The 26464-nt window shown below is 44.5% G+C and overlaps 5 protein-coding genes across 6 annotated transcripts; 2 read left to right on the top strand and 3 right to left on the bottom strand.

Moving 5' to 3' along the window:
• Positions 1-5: 5 nt before the first annotated feature.
• On the bottom strand, positions 6-2798 carry LOC128711765 (threonine--tRNA ligase 1, cytoplasmic). Of its 2 annotated transcripts, none has more exons than XM_053806651.1 (4): positions 2616-2798; positions 2229-2277; positions 215-2140; positions 6-151 (listed from the first exon to the last, which is right to left on the bottom strand). In XM_053806651.1, the coding sequence occupies exons 1-4, from the start codon at positions 2796-2798 to the stop codon at positions 6-8; spliced, it is 2304 nt and encodes a 767-aa protein (XP_053662626.1). The 2 variants fall into 2 exon arrangements, with proteins under 2 accessions (XP_053662626.1, XP_053662627.1); XM_053806652.1 differs by having other exon boundaries at positions 215-2137.
• A 1892-nt stretch (positions 2799-4690) lies between these two features.
• On the top strand, positions 4691-6562 carry LOC128712237 (uncharacterized). The gene is made up of 4 exons (XM_053807133.1): positions 4691-4908; positions 4975-5758; positions 5819-6310; positions 6371-6562. The coding sequence occupies exons 1-4, from the start codon at positions 4757-4759 to the stop codon at positions 6560-6562; spliced, it is 1620 nt and encodes a 539-aa protein (XP_053663108.1). The 5' UTR covers positions 4691-4756.
• Positions 6563-7493: 931 nt separating this feature from the next.
• LOC128715021 (uncharacterized) lies at positions 7494-8129 on the top strand. The gene is made up of 3 exons (XM_053809902.1): positions 7494-7569; positions 7631-7869; positions 7938-8129. The coding sequence occupies exons 1-3, from the start codon at positions 7494-7496 to the stop codon at positions 8127-8129; spliced, it is 507 nt and encodes a 168-aa protein (XP_053665877.1).
• A 30-nt stretch (positions 8130-8159) lies between these two features.
• Positions 8160-9448, bottom strand: LOC128713485 (protein tilB). Its single transcript, XM_053808344.1, has 2 exons — positions 9439-9448; positions 8160-9370 (listed from the first exon to the last, which is right to left on the bottom strand). The coding sequence occupies exons 1-2, from the start codon at positions 9446-9448 to the stop codon at positions 8160-8162; spliced, it is 1221 nt and encodes a 406-aa protein (XP_053664319.1).
• A 1909-nt stretch (positions 9449-11357) lies between these two features.
• Positions 11358-21116, bottom strand: LOC128714515 (phosphatidylcholine:ceramide cholinephosphotransferase 2-like). Its single transcript, XM_053809390.1, has 4 exons — positions 21012-21116; positions 11879-12581; positions 11632-11810; positions 11358-11519 (listed from the first exon to the last, which is right to left on the bottom strand). Exons 1-4 carry the CDS (start codon positions 21114-21116, stop codon positions 11358-11360), a joined length of 1149 nt encoding a protein of 382 aa, XP_053665365.1.
• Positions 21117-26464: the final 5348 nt, after the last annotated feature.

Raw genomic sequence — 26464 nt, 5'->3', positions numbered from 1 at the left:
TCCGCTTAAAACTGATCTTCTCCGCGAGCATACTCGTCACGCAGCTTGGATAGCTTTGTTACCAAATCGTCCACTGACACCTCTCCATGGACCTTGTTGTCGCGTGTGCGCACATTTACCGTTTCCGAGCCTCGTTCTTTCTCGCCAACCACTGGAAAACATCATGAATTTAACATTAAATCCCAACAACAGCATTATCCTTTCGAATGCTTACCCAATATAAAGTTGAACTGTGCCAGTTGTGCGTTGCGAATTTTCTTGTTCATAGTATCACCCGCATCCAGATCGGCCTCAACCATGAACCCGGCCTCGTGCAATCGCTGTCGCACTTTGTCTGCATAATCATCGTACGCCGGTCCTACCGGGACCACCATTACCTGCCGAGGGGACAACCAGAACGGCCACTTCCCGGCATAGTTTTCCGTCAGAATGGCAATCATACGTTCCACCGAGCCTAGCACCGCACGATGAATAATGACCGGCCGCTTCTTTTCGCCATTGTCGTCGATGTAATTCAGGTTGAACCGAATCGGCAATTGGAAATCGAGCTGGATCGTAGCACATTGGTGGTTTCGCTTGAGCGCATCCATAATCGTAATGTCAATCTTTGGCCCGTAGAACGCACCATCGCCCGGATTTTCTTTCCACGGTTCTCCAAACTTATCGAGCGAATCGGCAAGTGCTTTTTCCGCCTCGTTCCACACCTCAATCTCACCCAGATACTTCTCGGGCCGTGTCGAGAGAACCAAATTGAAGGTAAATCCAAAGACCGTGTACACGTGTCGCAAAAAGTCCAAACAGCCGGTAATTTCTTCACGAATTTGTTCCGGCATACAGAAGATATGTGCATCATCCTGCTGGAACCGCCGTACACGCGTCAATCCGGTTAGTGCGCCGGACAGCTCGTTGCGATGAAGCACACCAAAATCCGCCATACGCAGTGGCAACTCACGCCACGATCGGTTCCGATGGTCAAACATTAAACAATGTCCCGGACAGTTCATTGGCTTCAGCGCGAACGTTTCCTTTTCGCTCTCAAAAGAAAACATGTTCTCCGCGTAGTGCTGCCAGTGACCGGACGTTTGCCACAGTTTCGCGTTGTAAATGTTCGGTGAAATAACTTCCTGGAAGCCACGCTTACGGTACTCGCTCCGAATGAATCCCATCAGCGTGTTGTAGATGTGGGCACCTTTCGGTTGGAAAAAGCACGACCCGGGTGACAGTTCGTGGAAGAAGAACAGTTCCTGTTCCTTGCCCAACTTCCGATGGTCACGTTTGGCCGCCTCTTCCTGAATTTTTTCCCATTCCTTCAGTTGCTTCGGATCAGGGAACGAAATACCGTATACGCGCTGCAGTGTTTCCGCATCCGCCTTACCCTCCCAGTAGGTGGCCGAATTCTTCACCACCTTTAGCGCCTTCACCTTGCCCGTGTTTCGTACATGCGGTCCACGGCACAGATCAATTAAGGGACCACACCGGTAAACCGTTGTCGTGTCGGTCGTTACTTTCTCGTTCAAAATACGCACCTTAAACTGGTTGTACTCGAACATGCGCAAAAGGTCGGCTTTCTTCATTACCAGCCGCTCAAATGGTTGTTTCTCCTTAACGATGCGCTTAACCTCCGATTCCAGCGTACCGTAATCCTGGTTAGAAATTCCACTACCCTCCAGGAACATATCGTAGTAGAACCCGTTCTCGATCGGTGGTCCGTAACAAAGATGACCACCGTAACGTTTTTCCATCGCTTCTCCCAGTATGTGGGCCGAACTGTGCCAGAATACGGCTTGCGCGTCAGGATCGTCGAACTTGAGCAGCTGCAGCTTACAGTCACCCTCGAGCGGACGGTCTAGATCCCACAGTTCGTTGTTTACGCGCGAAATCACGGTATTATCCGCCAATCCCTGGCTGATTCCTCTAGCCACGTCGTACGGTGTTGTTTGCCAGCTTAATCCATCCACCTGCTTGCCATCAGGTAGCGTAACCTTGATGGGAGTCTTCTCTTTCTTCTCCAGTTCCTCCTTGTACTGAGCCATCAGCTCATCATAAATCTTGATCCGGTGATCAATGAATTCCGGCCCATCTTTGGATGCTTCACCGGCATTCGAAGCCTGACCAGCCTGGACGGGTTCGGCGGCTGCTGCTATTGGTAGAAACAAATTAGTAGTATTGCATCAGAATAGTTTCACACAGTATTAGTCATATCCGCACTGCACTATTATGCGTCGTACCTTTTTCCGCTGCAGCATTCTTCTGTTTCTCCTTCTTCGCCTTACTTGCCTACAAATAGAAGAAACCCCGTCTGTTAACATCGTAAAACCTTGCTAATATACGTATTTGGGCACATTTCTAAGTAAACAACTAAATAAAATCGTTTGCATTGTGCTGCTCGGAGGCAGTGTGACGTTAGCTATTCGCCCTCTTAAAAAAAGGCCACCCATTCTCCCCATGCGCAATGTAGAGGTTATGTCACTATTGTGTACGCTACGAAACATAAGCGGAATTCCCCATCGCACCGTCGATGTGCGCTTTCAGAAAACATAAATTTAAAACAAGAAAAGAAAACACATTGCAAGCAAAAAAACAAAACGTTGCTGTTGCTTTGTCGACTAACGAACCAGTGTAGCAAAAGGACGATTCTTGCTGGCATGCTGACTCTCAATAGTAGGCTGCGCTAATCGATGCAACTGGCGTAACATCAACCATTCCCGGCTACCATTTCCACGGTACGCAATCCGACCGCCGGCCCCCATTGACCATCGTGCACATCTGCCCACCAACACACCGACTGTCTGTCGCATTTTTGCCTAACTTTTACTCTACTTTGCACATTTAGCGTCAGTTTTACAGGCGGATGCACTTTTCCTTCACTACAGCCAAAACACAACACGTTGGCAGATGATGGGACACGGGCACCACACACAACACGGCGCTAATGATAGGTTAAATAGTGATGTTTTAACTCATGCCTTTTGCTTGTTCAAATCCAGCTTTTCCATCTCGGCGACTGGAGCGTTTTCCGGCATTTCCTTCACTCTTAGCTTTTGTAAGCACTTCTCCAGAACACCTGAATTCAATCGATTCGCAAATAAAAATCCCTTTTCCTAGCTTTTGCAGTCGTGGGGAAAGGTCGTTTTGACAGTTGTTTGGTGGAGGCGCTGTCAAATTGCGAAGCATCGATCTCAAGCACGGTCCACACAGGCTTGGAAACTGGAACTCGTTCAAGGGCTTTGGTGCTGGAGAGGAATCGATGAAACGTTTCATCGATCTCTGGATGGGTCTCCTTTGGTTTTTTCTTTTGTTAAAATGCGTTTTAAGGGGTCTTGTTTATGAAACTTTAATAGAAACCACATGAAATTTCATTTCCTGTTCCATTCTCACACTTTTATATAGCCAAAGATCAACTCTATTCTATGATTGATTTCCATTCCAGTTGCAGCTCCAGTGGATGCACTTTTGCGTACATGTATTGCATCATATCAGGCGCATATGCTGCTCCACAAAACGGAAGCTAGACACTTTGGTAGTCACGTTTTCACACATATAAACGATACTTTAACCGTACGCCACATTAATTTAAGGCACCCATGTGCAGCTATTTATACGTAGAAATTATGACCGAACACCGGTAGCCATTGGTCGTGTCCGCATGTTACAACGTGTGCCAGCCTCTAATTTGATTCTTACCTTGTTGTTTTTACCCATTACAATGACGTTCTTCTAGTGCCTAATGGTTGTAAAACTGCGTGAACACCTGCACAACAACCCGGATACTGTTTTTCTTGGGGCAAGCTTTGGGAAATCTTTAATCAAACAGAGAAACCAGGTATTCCCTTTGGTCTTCCTGCAGGTCTGAGAATGTTTTTGACAGGATCGAGTGCGCAGACTCCGAAAACGACAAAATAGGTGATTGTTGCCAAACTGTACCATTTTTTAAATAGACATGGTCGTTTATTACAACTTGAAAGATTATACAAATTAATAAACATTTGATATAAAACAGATTTCCTTTCCGGAATGAATTTCCTAACTCTGAGAAGCACAATTATTTTCATCGTGAGTTATTGTTGAGCATTCAAGAAGAACATGTGAATTGTGTTAACGCAAAACAACATACCAGTTAAGTTTGGATGTCTCCAAAACACACCCCCTTTGCCTTTGTAGTTGTCACTGACCTACCGCAATGTCCGATGCAATTCCAAAACAAATGCTTCATTCCTTTTGCTTCTCGTTGGCGCAATCGACCGGTTGTCAAAAGTTCCGTTCACGCCAACCACGCATGCTCCAGCAATATCGCTGAAGTTTCTTGTCTTTTGTGGAAAGTTTTCACTTTTTCCCAATCGCTGTCCATCAATCGGAAAATCAATATCACCGCAGTATCAGTCATACGGCTTGTTTCCAGACATTCGCGACAGTCTTTGGCGCCTTTCGATTCGACAGTGAGAAAGGTTTTTTCTGGAGTCGAGTTGGACACCGAAACAAATAGTTCCACCAACTGCTTATAACTTTTCCGTTGCATACCAGTTTCGAAGTGTAGACAGTTTCTGGACATAGGGAACGGTTTCAACTCGACTCGCTGAAGGAAAGTTCCGGAAGCGATTGCAGCCAGCAGCAGCAGCAGCAGCAGTGATCGAAGTGGACGTCCGTTTATTCGAAAGTGGCGCTCGACAACGGAATCAAAACGCAGTCCCGAGTGCATCCGAGTCCTGGTAGTGCTCGCACTTTGGTGTGGGCACTGCCCCTGACCGCATCATGCAATATGGTCACCGAGGAGAGTGATCATCCACACCATCCGGAGGAGGAGAAGACTCCAACGCAGGAGAAGGATAGCAACTTGCTAGCGCGTACCGACAGCAGCGAGATATTGATCCAGAGCAGCATGGATGACATTTTTGATGTTATCAAATCGGGGTGAGCCCACAAACGTTTCTCCTCCAGGAAGAATATTAACCATTCTTAAACCACTCTTTCTTCCAGCGAGTTGTCGGAGGTGGAGAATTTGGTAGAGAAGGTGGGCCAGGAGGCGCTAAGTGCCCGAGATAAGCACGGATACACCCCAGCACACTGGGCGGCACTAGATGGTAATGTGGAAATGATGCGCTATCTCGTGGAAAGAAATGCCCCGGTCGATTTGCCCTGCTTGGGAACGCAAGGACCACGTCCTATCCATTGGGCCTGTCGAAAAGGACATGCTGCAGTCGTCCAGGTACTCCTACAGGCCGGTGTGGCAGTAAATGCGGCCGACTTTAAAGGTCTCACACCGTTGATGACGGCCTGCATGTACGGCCGTACCGCTACGGCAGCTTACCTGTTGGGAATGGGCGCACAGAACCATCTTACCGACATAAACGGTGATACGGCACTGCACTGGGCAGCGTATAAGGGACATGCCGATCTTATCCGTCTGCTAATGTACTCCGGGGTGGATCTGCAAAAGACGGACAACTTCGGTTCGACACCGCTCCATCTTGCCTGCCTGTCGGGTAACCTGCAGTGCGTGAAGATTCTGTGCGAGAAGCGTAATCTTGAGCTGGAACCGCGTGATAAGAATGGCAAGACGCCTGTGATGCTTGCCCAAAGCCATCGGAACAGTGAGGTGGTTAAGCTGCTGCACAACGAGATGAAGAAAAAGTCCCGCTGGATGCCACCGATCTCGGAGATCTGGGGAATGCTGTTCGGTGGAGCAGGCGCTTCGAAGGGTCCACTGATACTGTTCCTCGTGTCTGTTTTACTGTGGGGATATCCGATGTACATGATACGGGTAAGAACTGTTAGGTAGGTCGCGTTACTGACCATTTACTAGCTACTGATCTTGTTACAGTGCATTCCCATCACGTGGAACATCTTGAGACGGTCGCATTACTGCTTCATCTATTGGAATGCGGTCATGTGGATCAGCTGGATAATAGCCAATCGTCGGGATCCTGGCTATATCCCATTGAATTCCGACACATACTATCGAGCGATCAAGCAGATCCCGTACTTTGATAAATGGAAGAAGCGAAATGTTATCCTATCGCGACTGTGTCACAGCTGTAGGTGTTTGCGACCATTGAGAGCCAAGCATTGCCGTATTTGCAATCGATGCGTATCGTACTTCGATCACCACTGTCCGTTCATCTACAACTGCGTCGGTCTACGCAATCGGATGTGGTTTCTGCTCTTTGTGCTGAGCATCGCCATCAACTGTTCGTTCACTATCTACTTCGCGTGCTACTGCGTCATGATCGAGGGCTTCAGTTTGCTGTACGTGCTTGGGCTTTTGGAGGCGTTTGTTTTTTGTGGACTCGGTTGGATTCTTACGTGCACATCGGTAAGTATGACGCTTACAAAACGCCTCGTACAATATATCTCATTTACAAATGCCTTTTAGATTCTCCATGCCTGCATGAACCTTACAACGAACGAAATGTTCAACTACAAACGCTACCCATATCTGCGGGATAAGCGTGGCCGCTACCAGAACCCATTCTCCCGCGGTCCCGTGCTGAATCTGTTCGAATTCTTCGTCTGTCTGCCGGACCGTCAGGATGAGCAGGACTACATTCTGGACGAGAACCTTTGAAAATTGCCCAACAGCTCCGGCGAACGTCGGAAACGCATCACCAGCAGTGGCAGCAATAGCAGCAGCAGCTAGCTCGATCCGCGCAACTAAGGTGTATTGAACGCCGATACACGCGGGAACACTTTTGCCAGCTGCATCACTTTTCTAACCGAACTTCGCCATTCGCAATAATGCGTGTATCGCAAAACACACTGGGATTCCGTTGCGCTCGAGATCTTAACGAAAACACTTTGATGGCAGCAGAACACGCGCATGCTAAATTGTGAACGTACAACCAAGATTAGTAAGTCTACGTTTGAAGGAAAGGTTTTTAATTCTTAAGCAGTTTGTTGAGGATTTCTGCATTTGTTATTGAGCTAGCCCGAACGATAGGCGTATTTAATGTTTTCTATTAAAAGAAGTAAGCGATTTTATGTTAATGTTAACAGCACGAAATAGCTAAAATCGAAATCGTAATAGCTTATCGATATGATCGTGCGTCTAAAGATAAGTACAAGGAAACAAGTTCGTTCTTTTAACGTACATTCCATTTAAAGCCCGTAGCACAAATCGATGTCGAAGTCTTATATTAACACTAATTTTGCTCCGGAATTTATACCATAGCTTTACCGCAGTGAATTTGCAGTGTGACGACGACCGCTTGAAAACACTGTTCTATTCAAGAATGAAATAAACGCTTGTACACGAAATGATAAATACAAAAGACTTTCAAACGATTTTGATTGGCGAAAGAATCGGTGGAAAACGACCATTTTGAACTGCGTGGTGTATCGTTTATTTTGCCATCACTGTGAAACGTCACAAATGACAGTGGGTCGTATTTGGAATAAAATGTAAACAAATGCATGTGTTGTTGATATCAGCCACTCGGTGAACGTTTCTACGCAGTTTCATTTAAATACTGCAAGTAAAGTATAGTTTAATTATAAAAATGTCTAAATCGCTTGTGAAGAAAGCATTTGCTTTAGCGGAACAAGAACTGTCTTCGTCAAGGCGCAAAACAGATGGTAAAAGCACTCACAATTCCCGTCCAAACGGTACCAAAAACACAATATGTTCTCATTTCAGAAAAAGCAACCAAACGAAAAGCAAGTGCCCTGGAACTGATACCTCGACACCAGAAACTGGTACAGATAGTTGGGAAGAAAGGGAAAAAGGTAGAGAAAGATTTGGTTCGCCGGCGGGAAAAACTCACCGTTACGGACGTACGAGAAGAGCTAGCTAATCGGCGCGATCCTACAGACGATAACGTTAAAAAACTGCTAATGTTAACCTCATCCAACCTGGACGATGTATCCCGCGAAACGGTACGAAGGGTAAAGTGGGCTTTCGCAGAAAAACATATTGTCTCAATTGCTCAATTTATTTTGCGTAGATCATTAAACGTGCGCGCACCGGTCACTACGTATCACGGGTACGCGTGCCAAAGAGCAACAGAAATAAGTATGCAAGCACAACGGTTACAGATGATACCGACAACCAAGGGGCCGCAGGAGAGAGCGTATTTACTGAGGATGATTTTGCTAACTTTGCAAAGGAGTTGGAAAAAAGTGGATTACTGCAATGAAATAAAACCGTGAACGAAAGGTTGAAGGTTTTAAACCAAGTCCGGTACTTCATCTTCATTTATTCGGGACGGTTTTGAATTGTTGGTGATGTTGCAAATGCTTCGAATATCTACGGTTCCAGTTAGATCAGTGTTGGGGCGCAATTGCGCCACCGTTCCAGATCCTGAAGAAGCAATCATTTGTTTTCCCGTGGAAGGTTTAATCATGCGTTCGGGATGAACCTTTGGCATCACAACTAACATGTGTCCGGTGGTTTGCGATCGTTGACAGGTGGAGCGATCTGTGTGGATGTCATGCTTAAGGGCAAGTTGAAACACCTTACCTTTGATCGTTACGCGCACGTAGTTTGGCTGAGCGTCCACATCCACTAGCGACGTGTCGAGATATTTGTAGATATGTAAATCCAACTCGAACCGATCCGGTTCATCGCGAAATTCAAAGCTCAATCGTGGTTCATTCAAACTGTACGGGCGACCACATTCAGCGAAGAGTTTTCTCTTTCGTTTCTGCTCTTCCGATTTATCGACATCCCTGGCAGGGCGCTCTTTACCGCGGCGTGAAAATTTAGCCATTTGGATGCGTGTTTCTGGACAGTGTTCGCTTTTCTGTTGCCAGAATTCGCTTGCCTTTCGCTCATCATCATCCCGCAGATCGCGTACACTCTCTTCCTGCTCCACAATCGACTGCTGCACACGAACCCGTTGCTCGTCCCGTTCGATCTTGTGTAACGCTTCATGCTGTACGATTTGCTCACGCAGGGCAGCAAAGCCTTTGGCTGCACGCAAACGGTCGCTACGTGTAATTTCTTTCCCGTCGAGATGGTCTAGCTGCGGGAGAACCGTTATGACGTATTCCCGATATCCCGGAAAATCCGTGCAAGGATTACCGGTGAGAAAAAGTTCACGCAAGTTGTAGTTATCCCGGAGACTTTCAACACTCGTCAGCTCGCCAACAAAATTGAGTGTTAGGTCGAGTTTCCGAAGTGCCTCAAGTGCTTCCAGGTTTTCGATACGTTCGATGTTGTTGATTGCCACATTTAGATATTCAAGTTTCTTTAGTCGATTTAAATTCTCCAACCTTGAGATGAGATTCGATTGTAGCAGTAGTATCCTGAGATCCCGACACCATTGACCGATATGCTCGATGCGCTCGATGTCTTCCTGATGTAACGAAAGTTCCTCAAGCGTACCGATAATAAGCTCGTTATGTTCGGATTTCTTACGTATCAACTGTTCCGTAACTATTGGGATAGAGAATTATTCTGAAATAAAAAAAAAAACTTTAAGAAATTGGTGTGAAATTACTTACTTCTGACCATAGTTTCACAAGATTGAAAATAGCTTCAAAAAACCTTCTATCTCGGCGAGTTGTTTTGAAGCGTATCCATGCCAACCATTGATTGATGCAACATTCGTTTGCTTGGTGAATTGAACATATTGAGAAATTTGAAAACCTTCATGAAGCATGCGCGCAAACGAAACTCTCAAGCACGTGGACAACTACAATATTCAAAGAGGACCTTTCAGGGCATTCAACGTGAAATCTACAGTATCAGTTGAAATCTCGAGCAAGATAGGTGATAAGAAAAGTGATTTGGTGACCCTATGTCTCATCGAGATTGTGTAAAACGGTTCTTAACTGTGCACTGTGCTTTTTCTCTTCCACAATGCGTCAATCGTACGTGGGACGAAAATCCGAAATTGCTTATCGTTTGAACCCTCATCGTTTTTATCTCCCCCAGGAAGGATATTGCAATTTTGTTGATCCCAACGATTTATACGTAACGTTCATATTACTTCGCCCAAAGTCATCAGATTGTACTAAAATACATACAAGAGTTGTACTCAATTTGTTTCATTTCTATTTCTTACATATTAAACAGTTTCTTTTTTACATTTTACAAGGCAGTTAAGAAGGCACACGTGAATTGTTTCGGGCGACAGTCTATAGAGTTTTAGCGGTGTGAGTACACGTGCGCACATCTAGGTAGAGAAACAAAATTATTCCACTCCACCCAGATGGTGTAAACACCATCTTAAGAAATGGACAAAACAAAATGAATATATCAAACAATCCTGCGTCTAATTTTATGGTCAGCTTTCCTTAGGATTACTAAACGCTAATGTTTCCTTTACTAGATGATTTGTTTACCTATCTTCACACCCAGACCGGCCTTCACCGTCGTTAGTAGTATGAGATTTTACAACCGGATATAATCAGTAATCTTATTGTTTTCGTCTTCTTTCGGTAGTATGAAGTTGTGTTCATTAGACAATAGGCGATAAATGAACGAACACTGTTTATGTTCTGTCTCCCTTCGCAACGATGCATCTCTTCTGTGTGGATTGTCGTTTGCACAATTAAGAGACAATCATATAAAATATGGAGCCCACACACTGCGATAGCCTCCTGTTTAGCCTATGCTATTGGTAAACGCATTGAAAAGGAGAAACAACACTAAAATTCGCTACACCATTCATGTACAAAAACGAACAAATGAAAGAAAAATACCACACAAATATGCGAATCCCTTTTTTTTACTCTTTTGCTAGCATTGCGCTCGGCGCAATTTGTTATATCACATTGGTTTCTTTTATCCGTTTGTTTGTGGTAAATTTGCAAATTAAACCTTCCTCAATTAGTTCTCTAAACACGTCTCCGCTTACACAACTATACTAAAAACAATCTAACTAATCTGACTGTAGGACGTTGTCTGGCCGAGTGATACGATCCTTCGTACAGCAGTTCGTACAACATTTAGCTGATAACTGGGATTGTGATGGTAAAGAATTGCGTTTTAACGTTGGTTTAAAAATGGTAATGTACATCCGAATCCACAGATAAAGTCCCTAACCATTTGGGAACGCTACCTGCACAGATCCTAACAATTGCTATACTAATTCATACCTTATTCAATTGGTTTTAAAAAGTCTTTTGTTTTTGATTTTCGTTCTGCTTCTTATGGACATAAATCATGTTCACGGTGAGTAAGCTCTTCCTGCTTACGCATTTCAACGCCCTCCCCTAGAACTGATTGTCCTGCTCGTCTTCTAATGTTGCATTTAAGCACTGTGAATTAGAGTTCGGAAGGGAAATCTTCCGGAGTTCAGTTGTGGCATACGATATGCAAGTTGCAACCGTAGCGCACACTAATCCTCCCTCTGGTGGGTGGGCTCGGCAAACACAATCAGGTAAGTGTCGACGATCAGGCATCGGTGGTGACGGTATCAACTTTCACGTCCCGGCAACTTGGGCGACTTTTTCGTCCAGGACGCCGGGAGTGCAAGCGGACAGTCGTACTGGAGCGGGATGGGGCCGCGTACATTGCGCTCAAAGTACCGGAAACCAAAGAACCACCATTCACGTCCAATATAATTATTACCATTTTGCTGCAAGAGATATAGACAAAAATAAATTAAATTAGATAATCCAGCATTATAGGCTATTGGAAAAGTGAATTGCCATTCGCCTGCTTCCGTTATGTCAGTTATTTATCCATACCTTCAAAAGTAAGCTGTTGTTGGCAAGTGTGTGATAGGTCCAGAAAAGCCGCGTCGTCGCGTAGTACGCTATTAGCACATCAACTGTATAATGACCGTGTGCAACGAGCACCATAACCACACCGGTCGCACTGGCCATCCAGTAGATCCAATGTATCGGCCAGAAGCGTTTGGGTGAATCTGTACGGAGATGGGTTCAAATATTTACTTAACGACAGAAACAAATAGGATGATACCGCATTACTTACATTCAGATATCACTAAATAACCCAGCACTAGCGTCACTGTATGGCCACTGTAGATGTAATCACCGCAGTAGATCTGCTTCCCGTTGATCGACAGACCCATGCCGGAGATTAGCTGAAACGCTCGCTTCACGATCACGGCCGCACTGCTCGCATTCGACTTCGGGCTGCAGTAGTACGTCCGGCTGGACACGGGCAGCACCGTGACGTACATCGTAACCGACCGCATCATGTACAGCACCGAAAGGAGCAGAAACACCCGCCGCATCACGATGAACCGGTGCTTGTGGAAGGCGATCAGCAGTACGCATGAGTTCACCACCACCATGATCAGTATTTCGCTCACATCGAGCGCCCAGTCCTGGGCCTGCACCCGGTCTAGGAATGCATCCGGCAGCGGTTCGTGCGTATCCCGATCCGGTACACGGTCGTGCACGAGCGAGAGTGACACGGTAGCGATGAAAAAATTAAGTGCCAGAAAGAGTAACGCTACAAGCGTTTTGCCAATTTCCTTCGGATAACGCTGCTGATCGTCGCGCAACGGTGACGGTGTATCGATCTTGATCATAACCGCATCGCTCGATGGACTGCCGGTGTCGGACGGTGGCGGTTGGTTCTGCTGGTGGTATGGTGAACCAGGGTGTGCATACGCGGACTGATGGCTGGCAGCATTTGGGTTGTTGTAATCGTATGAGTCAGGCACTTCCTGGAATAGCATAAGAAAGCATTAAAACATGTAGGATTCCTTGTCAGACATTAGAAGCATCTTTTTCATTCCATTGTGTCTCCCTACCCCGTATTTTTGCGTTTCATTGCACTACCTTGGCAAAATATTCCTCCAGGAAATGCACATTTCATGTCCCACCTAATCTTATCTTATGGCGAACGTCGCCATGCAATCAAACAATGAAGAATAGCATCGACTGTTTGAGTTTACTTCTCTTGTACAGATTTTAACCGGTGTTTCCCAAATAGACCTTTACATTAAACACGTCGTCTTCACTTGGTGTAGGTGTATCAACGCTTCCATTTGTAATGGAAAATATGGAAAACAAATATTGTAAAAGCTATTTTGGGGAGCGGTTCTGAAAACATCTAAGCGAAGTTTTGTTTGCCCTGTTGTTGTTGTTTGCCGTGGTTAGCAAAGATAACGATCGTAAAAGAGAAGCAGGCGATTGTGCACGTTACAGTACTACAGATACATGCCCATAATGCATACTTCTTCCGCGACGATCGTGTCTACTTTAACTATAAATAGAACCAGTGCTGTAAATAATAAATTATCCAGTTAATCTATTTCTCCTTTACCATTTTATGTTAGCGGATTGGTCTTTGAAAATGAATTAATTTAATATAGAACATTCGTGTCGACAACTTCATATGCTTTGTGAAATACAGTGTTTCCATCGATTGTTAGATATTGAACTCCCTCGATATCTCTACGTCTTCAATTATTCTTGAATAATTGAAAATCCCTTGGTTCGTTGCATGACACTTGCTTGCCGGAGGTTGTAGTGTAACTTCACCAACAAGATATCACGTATTCCAGACATTCCATCTTAACATTCTCCAATCCATCAGATGGCATACTTTTATCATACCCAGAGGTTTGTCAACAAAGCGTTTACTAATCTTATCGTAATCTATCCTATAATCCTGCTGACTGGATCCTGGTGATTCCAACGGCCTCTTCAGTTGCGTATGAATGACTTCAATATTCTGAACGCAAAGATTAATCCATGGCTCACAAAGCACCCAGCAAAGCACTATGAGTCAGCAGAGATCATACGATTTGGACACTGCTTAAAGCAGACCATCTTCAACTCCTTCCTTTTATTTATAACCTCACACAACGCTAAGATATCCGCATCATGTGATTTAGGTGCGTAGTTTCTTTTTTATTACTACTAAGATTGTGTCTGTCGACAGTTAGAAATCAATATTCGTACAAATGGCCAATGTGGTGGTGAGATAATGTATTATTGGACATAAAGTGAAGTTGTTCGACGATTGATTGATGAGCACATTGCAAACATAGACTTGTTTCTGTACAATTCGTGCTACCTTTAGATAGTGTATACATGATTTTGATAACTGATATATCACAAAAATCCTATTTATCATATTACACTGTTGTCCAACAAAAAAGCAAAAGAACCAGCAAACATGTTATTGATAGGTCACTGAAACATGATCACTCCCGCAATCATAGGAAAGTTCGATGTTGGAAGATATTACAACTCATATTTACGCTTCGTGGAAGCTCACAGACGGTGTCCTGTTACTCGTTTATCGGTGTGCACTTTCATCGGTGACTGTGATCATAACGTATCACCTTCAGAATTGGCTCTCCATTGCAGAAACGATCGTGTACATACACAGGTCATTTTTACAGAGCGAGAGAGGAACAAAAAACACAGTAATCAGTAGACAAGATGCGATTACGAATGGCGACCCCCAGTGGCGTCAGCAGCCATGAAATGGAACGCGAAAGAATAACTTTTTTTCCTTATCAACCACCATTACAACACAGAAACATTCGTTTTTTTTTAACTTGCGACAAGTTACCAAGGTAGCAGCTTATGGTTTGTTCTGTAACAAGGGAAAATCGTTATTATCCTTTGTCGACAGGACACACCTTATGAAGAACGTCTGCAAAACCCCACACTTGCCTGGCACGGAAAGTAACTCCAAGGATACACACTGTACGTGGAAGAAAGCTTTTGTATGATCTTGGTCGAGGGCCATGCCGCCTTGAGGATCACCTTCATCGTATGCAGGCTGCAGAGACACAACAAACCACCGATGAGTCACATAAACGTTCTGCCGGTACACGCGCACCAGCGTTTTTTTTTTTTACAGCGCAGGAAATAGAAGGCACACACTAAGATCGAGGTCGCGACTGGTACACCGGTAACTAACGACACAGCGCACAACGCACAAAACACACAACCGACGCACTGTACTGTTCTACCACAAGTGATTCTCGCGCGCCAAGCGCTACGGATTGTCGGGCTTTACCGCTGTGGTAGGGTGTGCGTGTGTGTGCCTGTATGATCGTCATCGTTGTCGTCATTGTGTCGAATCAGCAAAACGATCGCGTCTGTGGTGTGTGGGTGACTCGTTAGCTGAGTTCCCGTTCTTCATTTCTTTTTTTTGTAAGGCTCTTACTGCTTACCCTTATCAGATTACAGTGTGTGCTGAATAAGATTGTAAAAATAAATAAATGCAAAACAAAAATACCATTTTATTCAATTCAGGTGTTTTGTCATAAATACACCACTAAGAAAAAGAAAAGAGTAGTGTTAGATCAATACTTGTAATCACTATACCTCTAAACATTTATGTAGTGTAAAATGAAAAAAAAACCCACACGCAATACAACAAGATATATAAATGTATAAATCAAACCCATCCCCAAGTAGGAAATCTGATCTAATGTCACTTATCCGTTGTTTATCTGTGCAGTTGTATTTAATGTTGGTTTATCGCTCACCACCGTAGAAGTTTGTACAATTCATCATATACAGCGCTATGATGGTGCATAAGTGCATACTGTGTGTCCAACCGCGGCAGCGACGTCCCGGCAACGACTCTCTGGCAAGTCGGTAGTCAATTATGAAAGGGGTCTGGACGTTTGCCGCAATGTTGATGCAGCTGTCACAGGAGAACCCCGACAAAGGTATGTATTCATACGACGCGTGTACATATAGATAGCATCACTATCAAAGCTTGATAAAATAATCTTGCTTACCATCAACGGGACAGCGCAGCGCAAATACGGATGGTTATCGCGGAAAAGGGAAGTCAATTTTCGTACAAATTAGTAAGCAAAGATTGTCCAAGCTCGTTTGGAGAGGGGGTCGAATGGTTTTGGGGAGTTGCAACGGCGTTTCTAAGTTGCCACCGTACTTATAGGCTGCCAGAAAGATAACATTTGAGGCAAAATATCAGTAGCCTATAGGGTGTGTACCGTGAATTGCAGTTGTAAATCGTACACTCCTGCTGTAAGCGGCTGAGATTTGGGCAATCCCTCCCCGGCCGGTGCAATGTTCTAGCTAGCGCTAGCAAAAAACACTACCTTTGTATCTCTGCTGCTACACCTATGTGTACTCGCTTCAACGACCCACTTCAAAGTAACAGCGTGTAAGTAAACAAAATTATTATCACCATCGTCTGGCAATGGCGTTCGCACACTGTTGGACACTCTCGCGATCCACTCGGACTGGGCGGGCTGCACTTGAAGTATCTGATTCGGCTTGCTCTGTCCTCAAACGGTTGGACCTTGATTGCTGATAAATATTTATTTGACATCTCCGCATGATTGGTGGAGTTCAGCAGTGCTCAGCAGCTTCAGATGTACGGTTTTTTTTGTTGTTGTGGAATAAGAACGATCAATCGCCGACAGGGTGACGATAATGAAACAAATTACTCCGTACATTAACAAACACCACCGACATCATTACGGGTTTAGTTCTTTTGGAATTTTCCATCACGCACGCATCATCAAACGATAAGCACTGTAAGCATCATCAGTCCCACAGCAGGTAGCGAGATATCTAAATCAAACAAATGATCGCTTTATCCATCGTATCGGTGTTACTTATTCAGGACTACGTGAAGTGACCGAACGTTACACAGAGATCGTGACCTTCCTTGTGCGATGTTTAGCCAGAAATGACAGTAAAAAAACAAAATGGGGTCAACTCATTTCCTTCTGCTAAGTACACTGATGCGGGCGGACAAAAAAAACGGAAACCATGAGGTACAACTAATTGATGGTAATGATAGCGTATGAGCTTAGTTCATTAGTGAGTTACATTGACAATGGAATTCAGGCAATGGGGGAATGGTTAGAGAACATACTTATATCGCTACACCATAACGCGGCTCGAACATTGCCGGGGATTAAATAATTCATCCCGTGTGTAGAGAAGTCGATTTCCCTACTCGACACGATACGGTTGGGTCAATGAAGCTGTACAACCAGCTTCCAGAGCACATAGGCTTTGAATTATTCAAAAGCTTTAGAGCCTTGTGCCGTCTGGTGCTAGAATCACTATCGCCTACGATCGAGAAGATTGCGAGTACAAGAATGCAAATAAAACGAAACCACTTTCGCCTCGCAATCAAATACGCCTCATTGTTACAGTTGCGTTTTGCCAAAAGATGGGTGTGCTCGTGATGGACGTACAACAAATTCCAAGGTAGCAAAAAGTCCCATCTCCTTATCATCCCGCCAACTTTTTTGATGATAGTGTTCTACTGCTCGCTTCCCTAAGAGGAACGATTGCGCGTAGGGTTTTATTTAGATTGACGCTACCAACCACTCACTAGTCAAGTCATCCATCATCAAGCCTTCAGATTCAGATTGGTGTAACACACTACACATACTGCGGGCGAGTGTACCTGGCTTCGTGAGTGCACGAGTACCGAGCAGTGTGGAAGCTGTCTGCCTTAGCGAGATAATGATGATGCTGAATTTGATCACTCAAACTGTCCTTGGCCAGTTGGACGACGATGGTAAATGGCGATGACAATAGCAGAGACTGTGTCCTACTGTGTCACTCATCCTGCCGGAGTGCATGTGTGATCACCTCCAACTCTATCTGACCGCTTATCACCTGCGGACCGCGAAGAACTTTCGTGTGAACAGCAAATTTGTGGCGGTAATGGTACCCGCGTGTATCAAAGGTTCATGTCTAAATTGATCAATTGCTTGATATTGTAATGGGTTTTGTTGTCGACATTGAGGAGCAAAGAAAAAAAAAGAGCACAAGTTGACACATTTCATTAACACCGCAAGTCCACCGACCAACAAAGAGTTTCCCATCGCTCACAACGCACTGTATGCTGTCTTCATGCAGCTGCTCAAGTGTTTTCGTCCATTAGTACCATTAGAAGCAGGGCACAAAAATGCAGCGCGTAATGGGTGTACATTTGCATATGCGTCCGCTTCCGTCCTGCCACCGAAATAGGTATCTGACACAGCCAATACATTATTCACCATCCGTCCTCCTCGAGCACCGAAACCGGCGGGACAAGCCACAAACTTTCCGCTCTCGCTCGAAAACTCGGCTGATATAGCAATCGATCGTTATCTACAAACGGGAATCGGGTTGCTTTCTGGCAGAATGAAACGATTTGTGTTCACGCCGGTAGCACGTCGCAGCCGGGCAAACGGTTGGGCCAAATGGGGAGACACGCGTTTGGGGTAATCGGGCGCGTCAATACTCCAACACTCTGGTGGCCTTCAGATCACACCGCTCCGCTGACGGCTGGGCCCCGTTTGTTGGCCACCGCACGCATTTAATCTGTGCCGGACGATCGATATTTATATTCGCAACGATCCGCGCAGTGCAAACGAATTGCTAATTTCCGCACTCATCGGTGTCCGCGAACGTCAGTCTCAATCGCCGGCGCGCTCTTCGGTGCACTACGGTCAGCTGTAGTGTGCTGGCGACGTTAAAATCCATCAGTAAACACGGCGTACGTAGGACTGATCGCGATCACTCACCGTTCGAAGGGACGGGTCTATAAATAATTATAAAGCAAACCAACCCATCTCATCCCACGCGCCAACGGAGATACCTCCCGAAACGTCACGTACCGACCACGTCAGTGGTGCATTCGGTGGAAATGCGTCGACGGTGTGATCGCTTGTGAGCTGCAGCGAAACACAACAAAGAACTGCCACCGTGCACGAAAGTTCCAAGTTCAACTTCGACGAACGAACGGGGACGACACTCGTCTAAGACTCGGTATTTGCCAACCGCAGCAATATTAATCATCTTCAATTGGCTCCCAATAACAACTGGTTACACTCGCTGGCTGCAAATAAATCTTCCGCTTAATAGAAAACCTGGAAGACTGCCCTGAAATGGTGGATAAGAGACAAAACAAACCAATAACCGATACGAATTCGTCGTTTGATACCGTGAGGCTCTAAAAACACAAATATCTGCTGCATTGCGCTGTGCTGCATGAATGGAAGAACGCGATTGACTGAGAATTCGGTTGCACAACATCGCGACACCGATGATTAGCATATTGACGATGGAGAGATCATACTGCCAAGGCCGCACAGACGACGCCGTACTGTTCGTTCGTATCGCTGGAGCTTTCCAATGCGCATACGTACGCGCAAGTGTGTACTTTTTTTTGCCACTCGAGAGACATATTGTGCTAACTTGGTTCAAGTACACCTCTTGGTTTAAGTGGTTACACAGTGCTACTTGTTTGATGCACTCATTGGGAAAATGGTTTTCACTAAGCCAGAGGTTGTCAAAGTGGGAATCTTTAAAAGCCCTGACATCGGTAGTGTAAAGATCCAAGAATTAAAATTACTTTTGTAGATGAAAAATAGTTTCCAACTGTTTTTTTTTATGCTGATAAGTACAACAATAATAATATTTTTGTATTTCTAAATTTTAAAACAAATCACATAAAATTTTAAAATAAAGTTAATGAACTAAAATTTAAATAAAATAACAGCAATTACTCGGCGATCAAATGATAAAACAAATATTCCATGTTTTGTCAAAGTCTTTTCTACGTATCATGCTATTGTTTGATGTCCACTGCACTGCCGAGCACTGGTTGACAACCGTTGCGAAAAAGAACAATGCTTTGGACAAGTATTTGCATCCGAAGCAGTGTAAATTGCCTTTCAGTTCCCTTTTTTTTATCGAATCATTTAGCACACGTGTTTAGCAGCAGTTTGTATTGTTGCTAAATCTGGAGAGTCAGGTCAGGGGGCTTGTTAATTAGGGTCGCGTTTGGAGGTGTTGTGTGTTAATGGGATGTGCTCACTAAAGCTTGTATAGTGATATTTTTGCGATTATTAGTGTAACATAATTAATAGGAACGGGAAATATCTTTAGAAATGGAAAGTATTGTGTTGAAAACGAAGAAGCAGAACAAACATTCTGCCTTTGCAAACATAGATCTTTGCATAAACTTCACATCATTGAAAGTGATGTTGAGTCTCTGATATCTCAGAATTAAAAAACCGGTCGATTGGTGTTAACCGCAAAATAAAGCGCAATCGAAATGGATTCATATTACCTTTCCTTAAGGCTGCCAAGTGCCTCCATTGAGCAACAATCCCATTCAACATCTTCTCGGTGCGCAACAAACCTGAAGTTTCTTGAACAGAATAACGTGAATCAGCGTACATCAATGTTTGTTTCAGCTGGTTTACGTTGAAAAACACAAAACCAAAATACAACAAAACAACTGTATGCTGGTATGTATCATCCCAACGAACACATCCTCCGTGGATGTGTTTTGTTGCTACAGTTTCTTAACGAAATAAAATAAACAAAATAAATCTGCCAACACCAACACACAACTTCAGGCGATAGCATTCGGTTGGGCGCACGGTGCATGATGAGGTGAACGGTTTTTAGTTTCCCTTCGATTTGTGTGGCTTCCGGGCTGGGAAGGAATTCAGCTGACTGTAACACCAACGGTGCCAATGGCTGTTGCTACCGACACTAAAACAGCTGTGGAAAATATGTGTCGTCAGCAGTTCGGTGAGTTCGCGGCTGCCCATATCAACACACCCTCAACAGGACAAAATTACCCATTCATCCGTATTCTACAGACCTGGTTAAGCCTCTTTCAAAGCCGACGGGGTTTGACATAATTCCCAACGGCGCAATTTTTCACAATGTAATATAAAGACACGCGGCTGCGGTTGAGACGGTGCGCAACTCGATACCTATTTCGTTCTATTTTGACCCATTAATGGGACGATCATCTCAGTCAGATGTCGTCCGAAGGTACACCCACCAGGAATATCCGCCCTCCCCTGTGTCTGAGGGTTTGCCGAGAAGTGCAACCGCTTATTTATGATTCTAAGCGAAAGACTCGCCATGTTTTCGAAACATTCTCTATCGGTTTATTTTTAGCGGTACTCCATGCGATCGGACCGGTCGACGGTCTGATCAAGTGATCTTTTCGCCGGTGGATGTCGAATTCACACTTTCAGGCGCACGCCAACTCTTCACAGTAGCATCGCAGCAGAATGGAATGGTCGAGAAATAGAACCGTGCCTTTGGATGCCGCCGGTACCTTGCGTCACATGGTACCGCGGACAATTAAACGCTAAGCACACCCCCCTCCTACTTACTTCGTAGTGCAGCTTGCGGAATGTTGAACAGTTGCTGTATAGTTTGTCGTACACCGCCCTCAACGTACCTCCTCCCGGCTTTGCTTTCGGTGCGTAGTATGACATCGTTGGGCGATGGCGGAAATACACTCACACAAACACACAAAACACGCACTTGCAGCAAACAGGCGTAAAGGCACGCAGCGGTCACAATTTTTTTTTTCCCCTTACGAAACCAGACCAGGCGGACGGCGCAACGGTCTAATAAATGGTGAAGAGACCCTTCTTATCCCTCTATGCTTTTTAAGGTCGTTCGATGGCAGAGGCGATAGATATGTTTTGACTCTTGAGCTGGTGGAATTCTCTACTCAACAAAACCAATTCCACACACTCACGCACAACAACACTCCAGACAGTTGATGGTAGACAAGGCGGAAGAAGAACCTTCTCCAAACGTATTTTGCCTTGAACGCGTTGAATTAGATTCGTCCAAGGATATATTATTCCGGTTTTTCTTGCCGCTGCGGCTCACAACACATGGCCGACCTAGGCGCACGATCACGCTTATCGTGGCAACATAGTAGCTGGTAAAGATTCACAACTGGTTGTCACGAGGTTGCACGGGTCGCGATACACACCGCCGCGCCGTCACACACTTCTTCCGGGCCAATTATGATGCGCGCGACGTTGTGCGTATGTTGCTGGTCTTCCGACAGGGTAACACCATTACTGCACCAACTGTAAGTTCATTGTACGCACTCACCGTGCCACCCTTCTTGTTGGGAGCGATGCAACCGGTAAAGACACGCCTGAATGCTGAGACACCGTTTGCACGATCGGACGAGCCACTGAATGCAGCGTGCGAACGTGGATGCTCTTTTACCTCGTCTGGGGTACTATTGTTTTCTTATCACACACTCTCGCGCCTTCCGATGTGCTTTTATCAACTCACCCAAACCCGTGAGGGCGGGGAGTGAAAGTATAATTCCTTCTGACAGACAGATCGAGCTAGGTACGTGCGTACCGGGCCGTTTGTTGCAGTATTGATTGACTTTATCGCAGACACAACAAAGCAAACGATGCTACCGCTCTACCGCTTACTGCACATTTACAGACTCAAACAAACACATCGCACTTTCTCACCCTGGCCGCTTGGGTTTCCCTTTAAGTGCGTACCACAACCGCACACACCAAAGTGGATGGAAAATCACGTACGCGATCGCGCTGGTACTGGAACTGGTGGAAGATCGAACGGTCGGAGCAGTGGCGCTCTCGGGCGCGTAGAAAAGCCGCGGAGCCGGCGACTCGGCGAGTTCGAAGAACAACCTTCAAGTAATACGTCGCGGAAACCAAACAATAGCGGGTACGTACCCCCGAACGCTCTCTTTACAACTGGTAGGGGAAGATGGGGCCAAGATGACCTCTCAAAGTATGCGCATCTACTCTATACTGTATGGAGGATTTTCTGGTTGTTTGTTCTCTCTAATCGCGTATTATAACTGTCAAACTCTACTCATCGAACGCGTTGCTTTGGTAATTTAGTCATTCCATTCTCACAACAGATATAACGAGAGACGAAAGAATTATTCAATTCAAACTCTGTATAAGACACGTCAACAACAAACTAGCCAAAACGAAAAAGCATGATGGGTTTACCTTCAGCTAGAGCGAAACAAGAATCGATGAGATAGGTTCCACGAATGATAGGTTCGACATATGAAGCAAAACATTAACACAATTAAATGTAATACAATGTAATACAATGAACCGCGTAGAAGCTGGTTTGTAGAAGTTTTATTGTAATATTCGTAAAATAGTTCGAAATTTGATTTTTATAAAACAATAATGTTTTTAATGATTGTAACTCCAACTTCTACTCACTTACTCACTTAAGTATTAAAAACTTAGTATTCAAAAACCATCTATTTTAATATTTTGTTTATTATTCATTTACTGCTAAGTAACATGATTGAAATCTTAATAAAGTAAGACAATAAACGTGTATACAACTGAAAAATTACGTTAAAATAAAATCTCTTCACGGTAGTATTTTGCCCCCTGGTCCCGTACAACTATTTTTCCGCTCCGAGCTGGTTCTCCGCTGTGTTTATGTTCGTTACAACGTGCCACCACTCACGGTACTCGCGAGCAGCAAACGAACCATCCAGATGCGGCCCTTTAGCGCGTTGGATTACCCCGCCAAACACTTCAGACAGCGATCGGACACTTGTTGGGATTCTCCGATGTGCAAGTGTGTCAAACTCATAGCAAAGTTTCGTTTCATTTAGGGTTGTTTGTTTGTATAGAAGACCTACTTCATTGTGAAATTCCAGCATTTCAAGAAGCTTCTAAACCAACTTTGCAATAGCAGGTACATTCGGTCAACAAAGTTTGACACCCTTGGCGAGCAAACTGGTAAACAAACGTAATTTTCTTTCTTTTTTCGCTCTCTCACTCTCTAATGTTGAGATTTGAACTATAAATCGATGTTATACTTAGCAACAATGATTTATAATACTGCACATCAACCCAGTACGTTTGAATTTAGCATTAAATCAAGTAATTTAACTATCCTATGTGTTATTATCGTAATATTTCCTTGCTTGCCTCCGGTATTTTCCCTCTCACAACACCAACGGGTTTGTTTGATGTTGTTGCGTATCATTTTCCCAACTTTCTCTCCCATTGCACACCACAGCGGCTGGTTCACGGCGATCTTTCGAGAGTTTCTCGCCGCCGACCGATTTCCGGTGTTTTGTTGCTGTCGATGGTGGTGGTAGTGCTGCTGGTGCAAAACTATTTTTCAAGCATCTTTTGCTATTCATTGGATGCGTCAGCTAATCGCCACGATTGTGGACCAGAACGGGTGGGGAAGTCGGAAAGGGAAGCGCGCGTGAGTGCGAGTGTTTGTGTCCACCGGCGGTGCACCGATCGCGGAAGCGTTGCACTGCGCGTCTTTGAATGCACTCTTGAGTGGTTCAGTGAATAAGATCGAGGTTTTGGAATGTGATCTCTGGCTGTATGCATACGTGAAGGAAATTAATGTGCAATTCCTTTCGCGGCAAATGCATTCAATCGATTCAACAGCGTGTTTGCAATGAAACTTTTCATTCACTAAATCACATCGATCTTCAAAAACTGTTAGAAATATTGTTTCTTTGACCTAAAATAATACATTTTAAAGTCCCTTTCGCGTCTGATGCAATAAACGCACCGGAAACATGGCATTGAAACTTGTTCCATAAACTTCTCGAACACCAACCAGGCGCCAAAAGACACGGTGAAATCCAATTACGCTTCAATCATTGGGCAGTGTACACTTTTCCAACCTTCAAGTTCCATTCCTACGCAGCATTACACAGAATAACGCTACCCCGAATGAGTAAGCATCTGGCTAATACCAGCACATTCCGTTTGAAGCAATTCGAACATGGCCACGATACGAAGAAGCGCCTCCATTTGCAGCCTTTCCCTGCTCAGGAAAAGTTGGTTGTGAATGGGAAAATCTAAACCATAGCATACAGAACGCTACTATTAGTTGATAAACTATTCATAAATGTTTCAAAGTCAATGAACGGGGGAAAAAGCTGGGGTGTCGAACGTCGGTAATTGAAAATTGAAACCTCACACTATGGGTTGTTTACGCGACTAATAATTACATAAGGCAGCAATTCAATGATGGCTTGGCTTTATTTTTTCATATCACTCAGTGGTTTTTGGTAAAAAAAAACTATTAGCTTAATAGTACATCACATGAAAACTGTCACAGTTTGTGAAGAAAATAATGCAACCAAACCTGTCAACCTTTAACCCACTTGCAATCCTTCAATATGACCTACATAACTCGATGATATGTCACCTAAGTGACTCACTGTCTGCGAATTCACAAGAACAGTGTCATAGTGGAACGATGGAATGTGTGCCGGTGCTGCTCTTATCTACCTCAGTGAGCAATTCTTATAATGGATGCAATGGAATGCGTTTATTAGTATAGAAAGTTAAAGGTGTCTCGGCAAGTGTTCGATGAATCTATCTCACATTCATGAAAGTGGATGGATTTTTTCAACCGAAGGAAAGAGTCCACGACTTATGAAAGAAGATTCTTTGATCTCTGAAAAATCTTCAAAGATTCTTTAGCAAAGATTTATATTCTTCTTCTCCAAAGATATGTTCAGTAATACACTAACCTTATCACAATGGCAAACATCTTTACCATCACTGTGGTTACAAAGCGAAAAAAAAGCACACACACACACAGATATAAAATAAAAGCAAAACCAACAATCACTAATTTCAATCAATTAGCCAACAACCGGAAGCCGTTCATCCTGCGCAGTAAACAATCAGCGCTGGAACCATCAGCACGAAAAAGTGAAAGCAACGTACGAAAGATGAAAGGACGTGCAAGAATGACACACGGTACTCGGGGGTATCCAACATTCCCCGCCAGCCTGTTCCTGAAGGAGTGCGAAAAGAAAATCGCCAACGGGAGGAAAAAATGACACAGCGAGAAAATTGGACAGCGAACAGCGGAAGGAGAAAGGATATTTCACCATTACCGTCACGCACGGAATATCCGGTTTGGTTAACCTTTTTTTCTTTCTAGCTCCAACCGTCTGCACCGTCCAGGGAGTGGGGCGTTACGTTTTGCGTCCGCAGACAAAATAATTGTAGTGTCCCTTTCCGTGTGCTTCACTGTGGTGGTCACTCACTTCCTTGACCTAATTCACCGTGGTGGTTATAATGGGGTGTGCATGTGTGCATGTTGCCGGGAGCCGAACAATCATGCAATCCTTTCGATATCCGTTTTTCCGCACCATAATCCTGGTTTTGTGGTCAATCGTGGTCAGCAGCGCGTACGCAAGCGTTCGCTCTACAGGTTTTCCACCCATTGTGCCCAGCACGACGATGACCCATTGACCGGCAAGCCCTGGTTTACACACCCTTGTTGGCTCCCTCCCGTTACCCGCTCACTGATGAATGATGTGGATATCATTCGGATCCTTCCCTACGGGACACACACACACACACAATGATGGTACCCTTTTTATAAGTCCCTACACCCAGTCCGTGCCGCTGCGTGCTGCTACATGATTGATAGTGATAAAAAAGGAATATATTGTGACATTTCCGTAGATTGCTGCTCATGAGGTGAATAACAAACGAGCAAACTGTTGAAATTGTTAACAAAAAATTAACAATACAAAACATATAATAAATTAAAATTTAATACTATAACTGTTAGCGCTTTAATACGACTCACAATACAAAATATTTTATGTGTCCCACCATTATTTTGGTTTTGCTTAAACTGCACACCTTTTTCACCTTTAATTTTGACCTTATCTTTTCCCGATGGTGATAAATCCTTCTTTCCATCTTGATAGTGGTGCTTTTTTTATAATCCGACAGTACACTAAACGTTATTACAGTACTTCATCATTTACCCGTTCCTGGGACAAATGACACACCTT

This window comes from Anopheles marshallii, chromosome 3 (genome assembly GCF_943734725.1).
Source record: "Anopheles marshallii chromosome 3, idAnoMarsDA_429_01, whole genome shotgun sequence".
In the NCBI taxonomy this organism is placed as follows: domain Eukaryota; kingdom Metazoa; phylum Arthropoda; class Insecta; order Diptera; family Culicidae; genus Anopheles; species Anopheles marshallii.
This window is presented reverse-complemented; position numbering and strand designations above follow the sequence as displayed.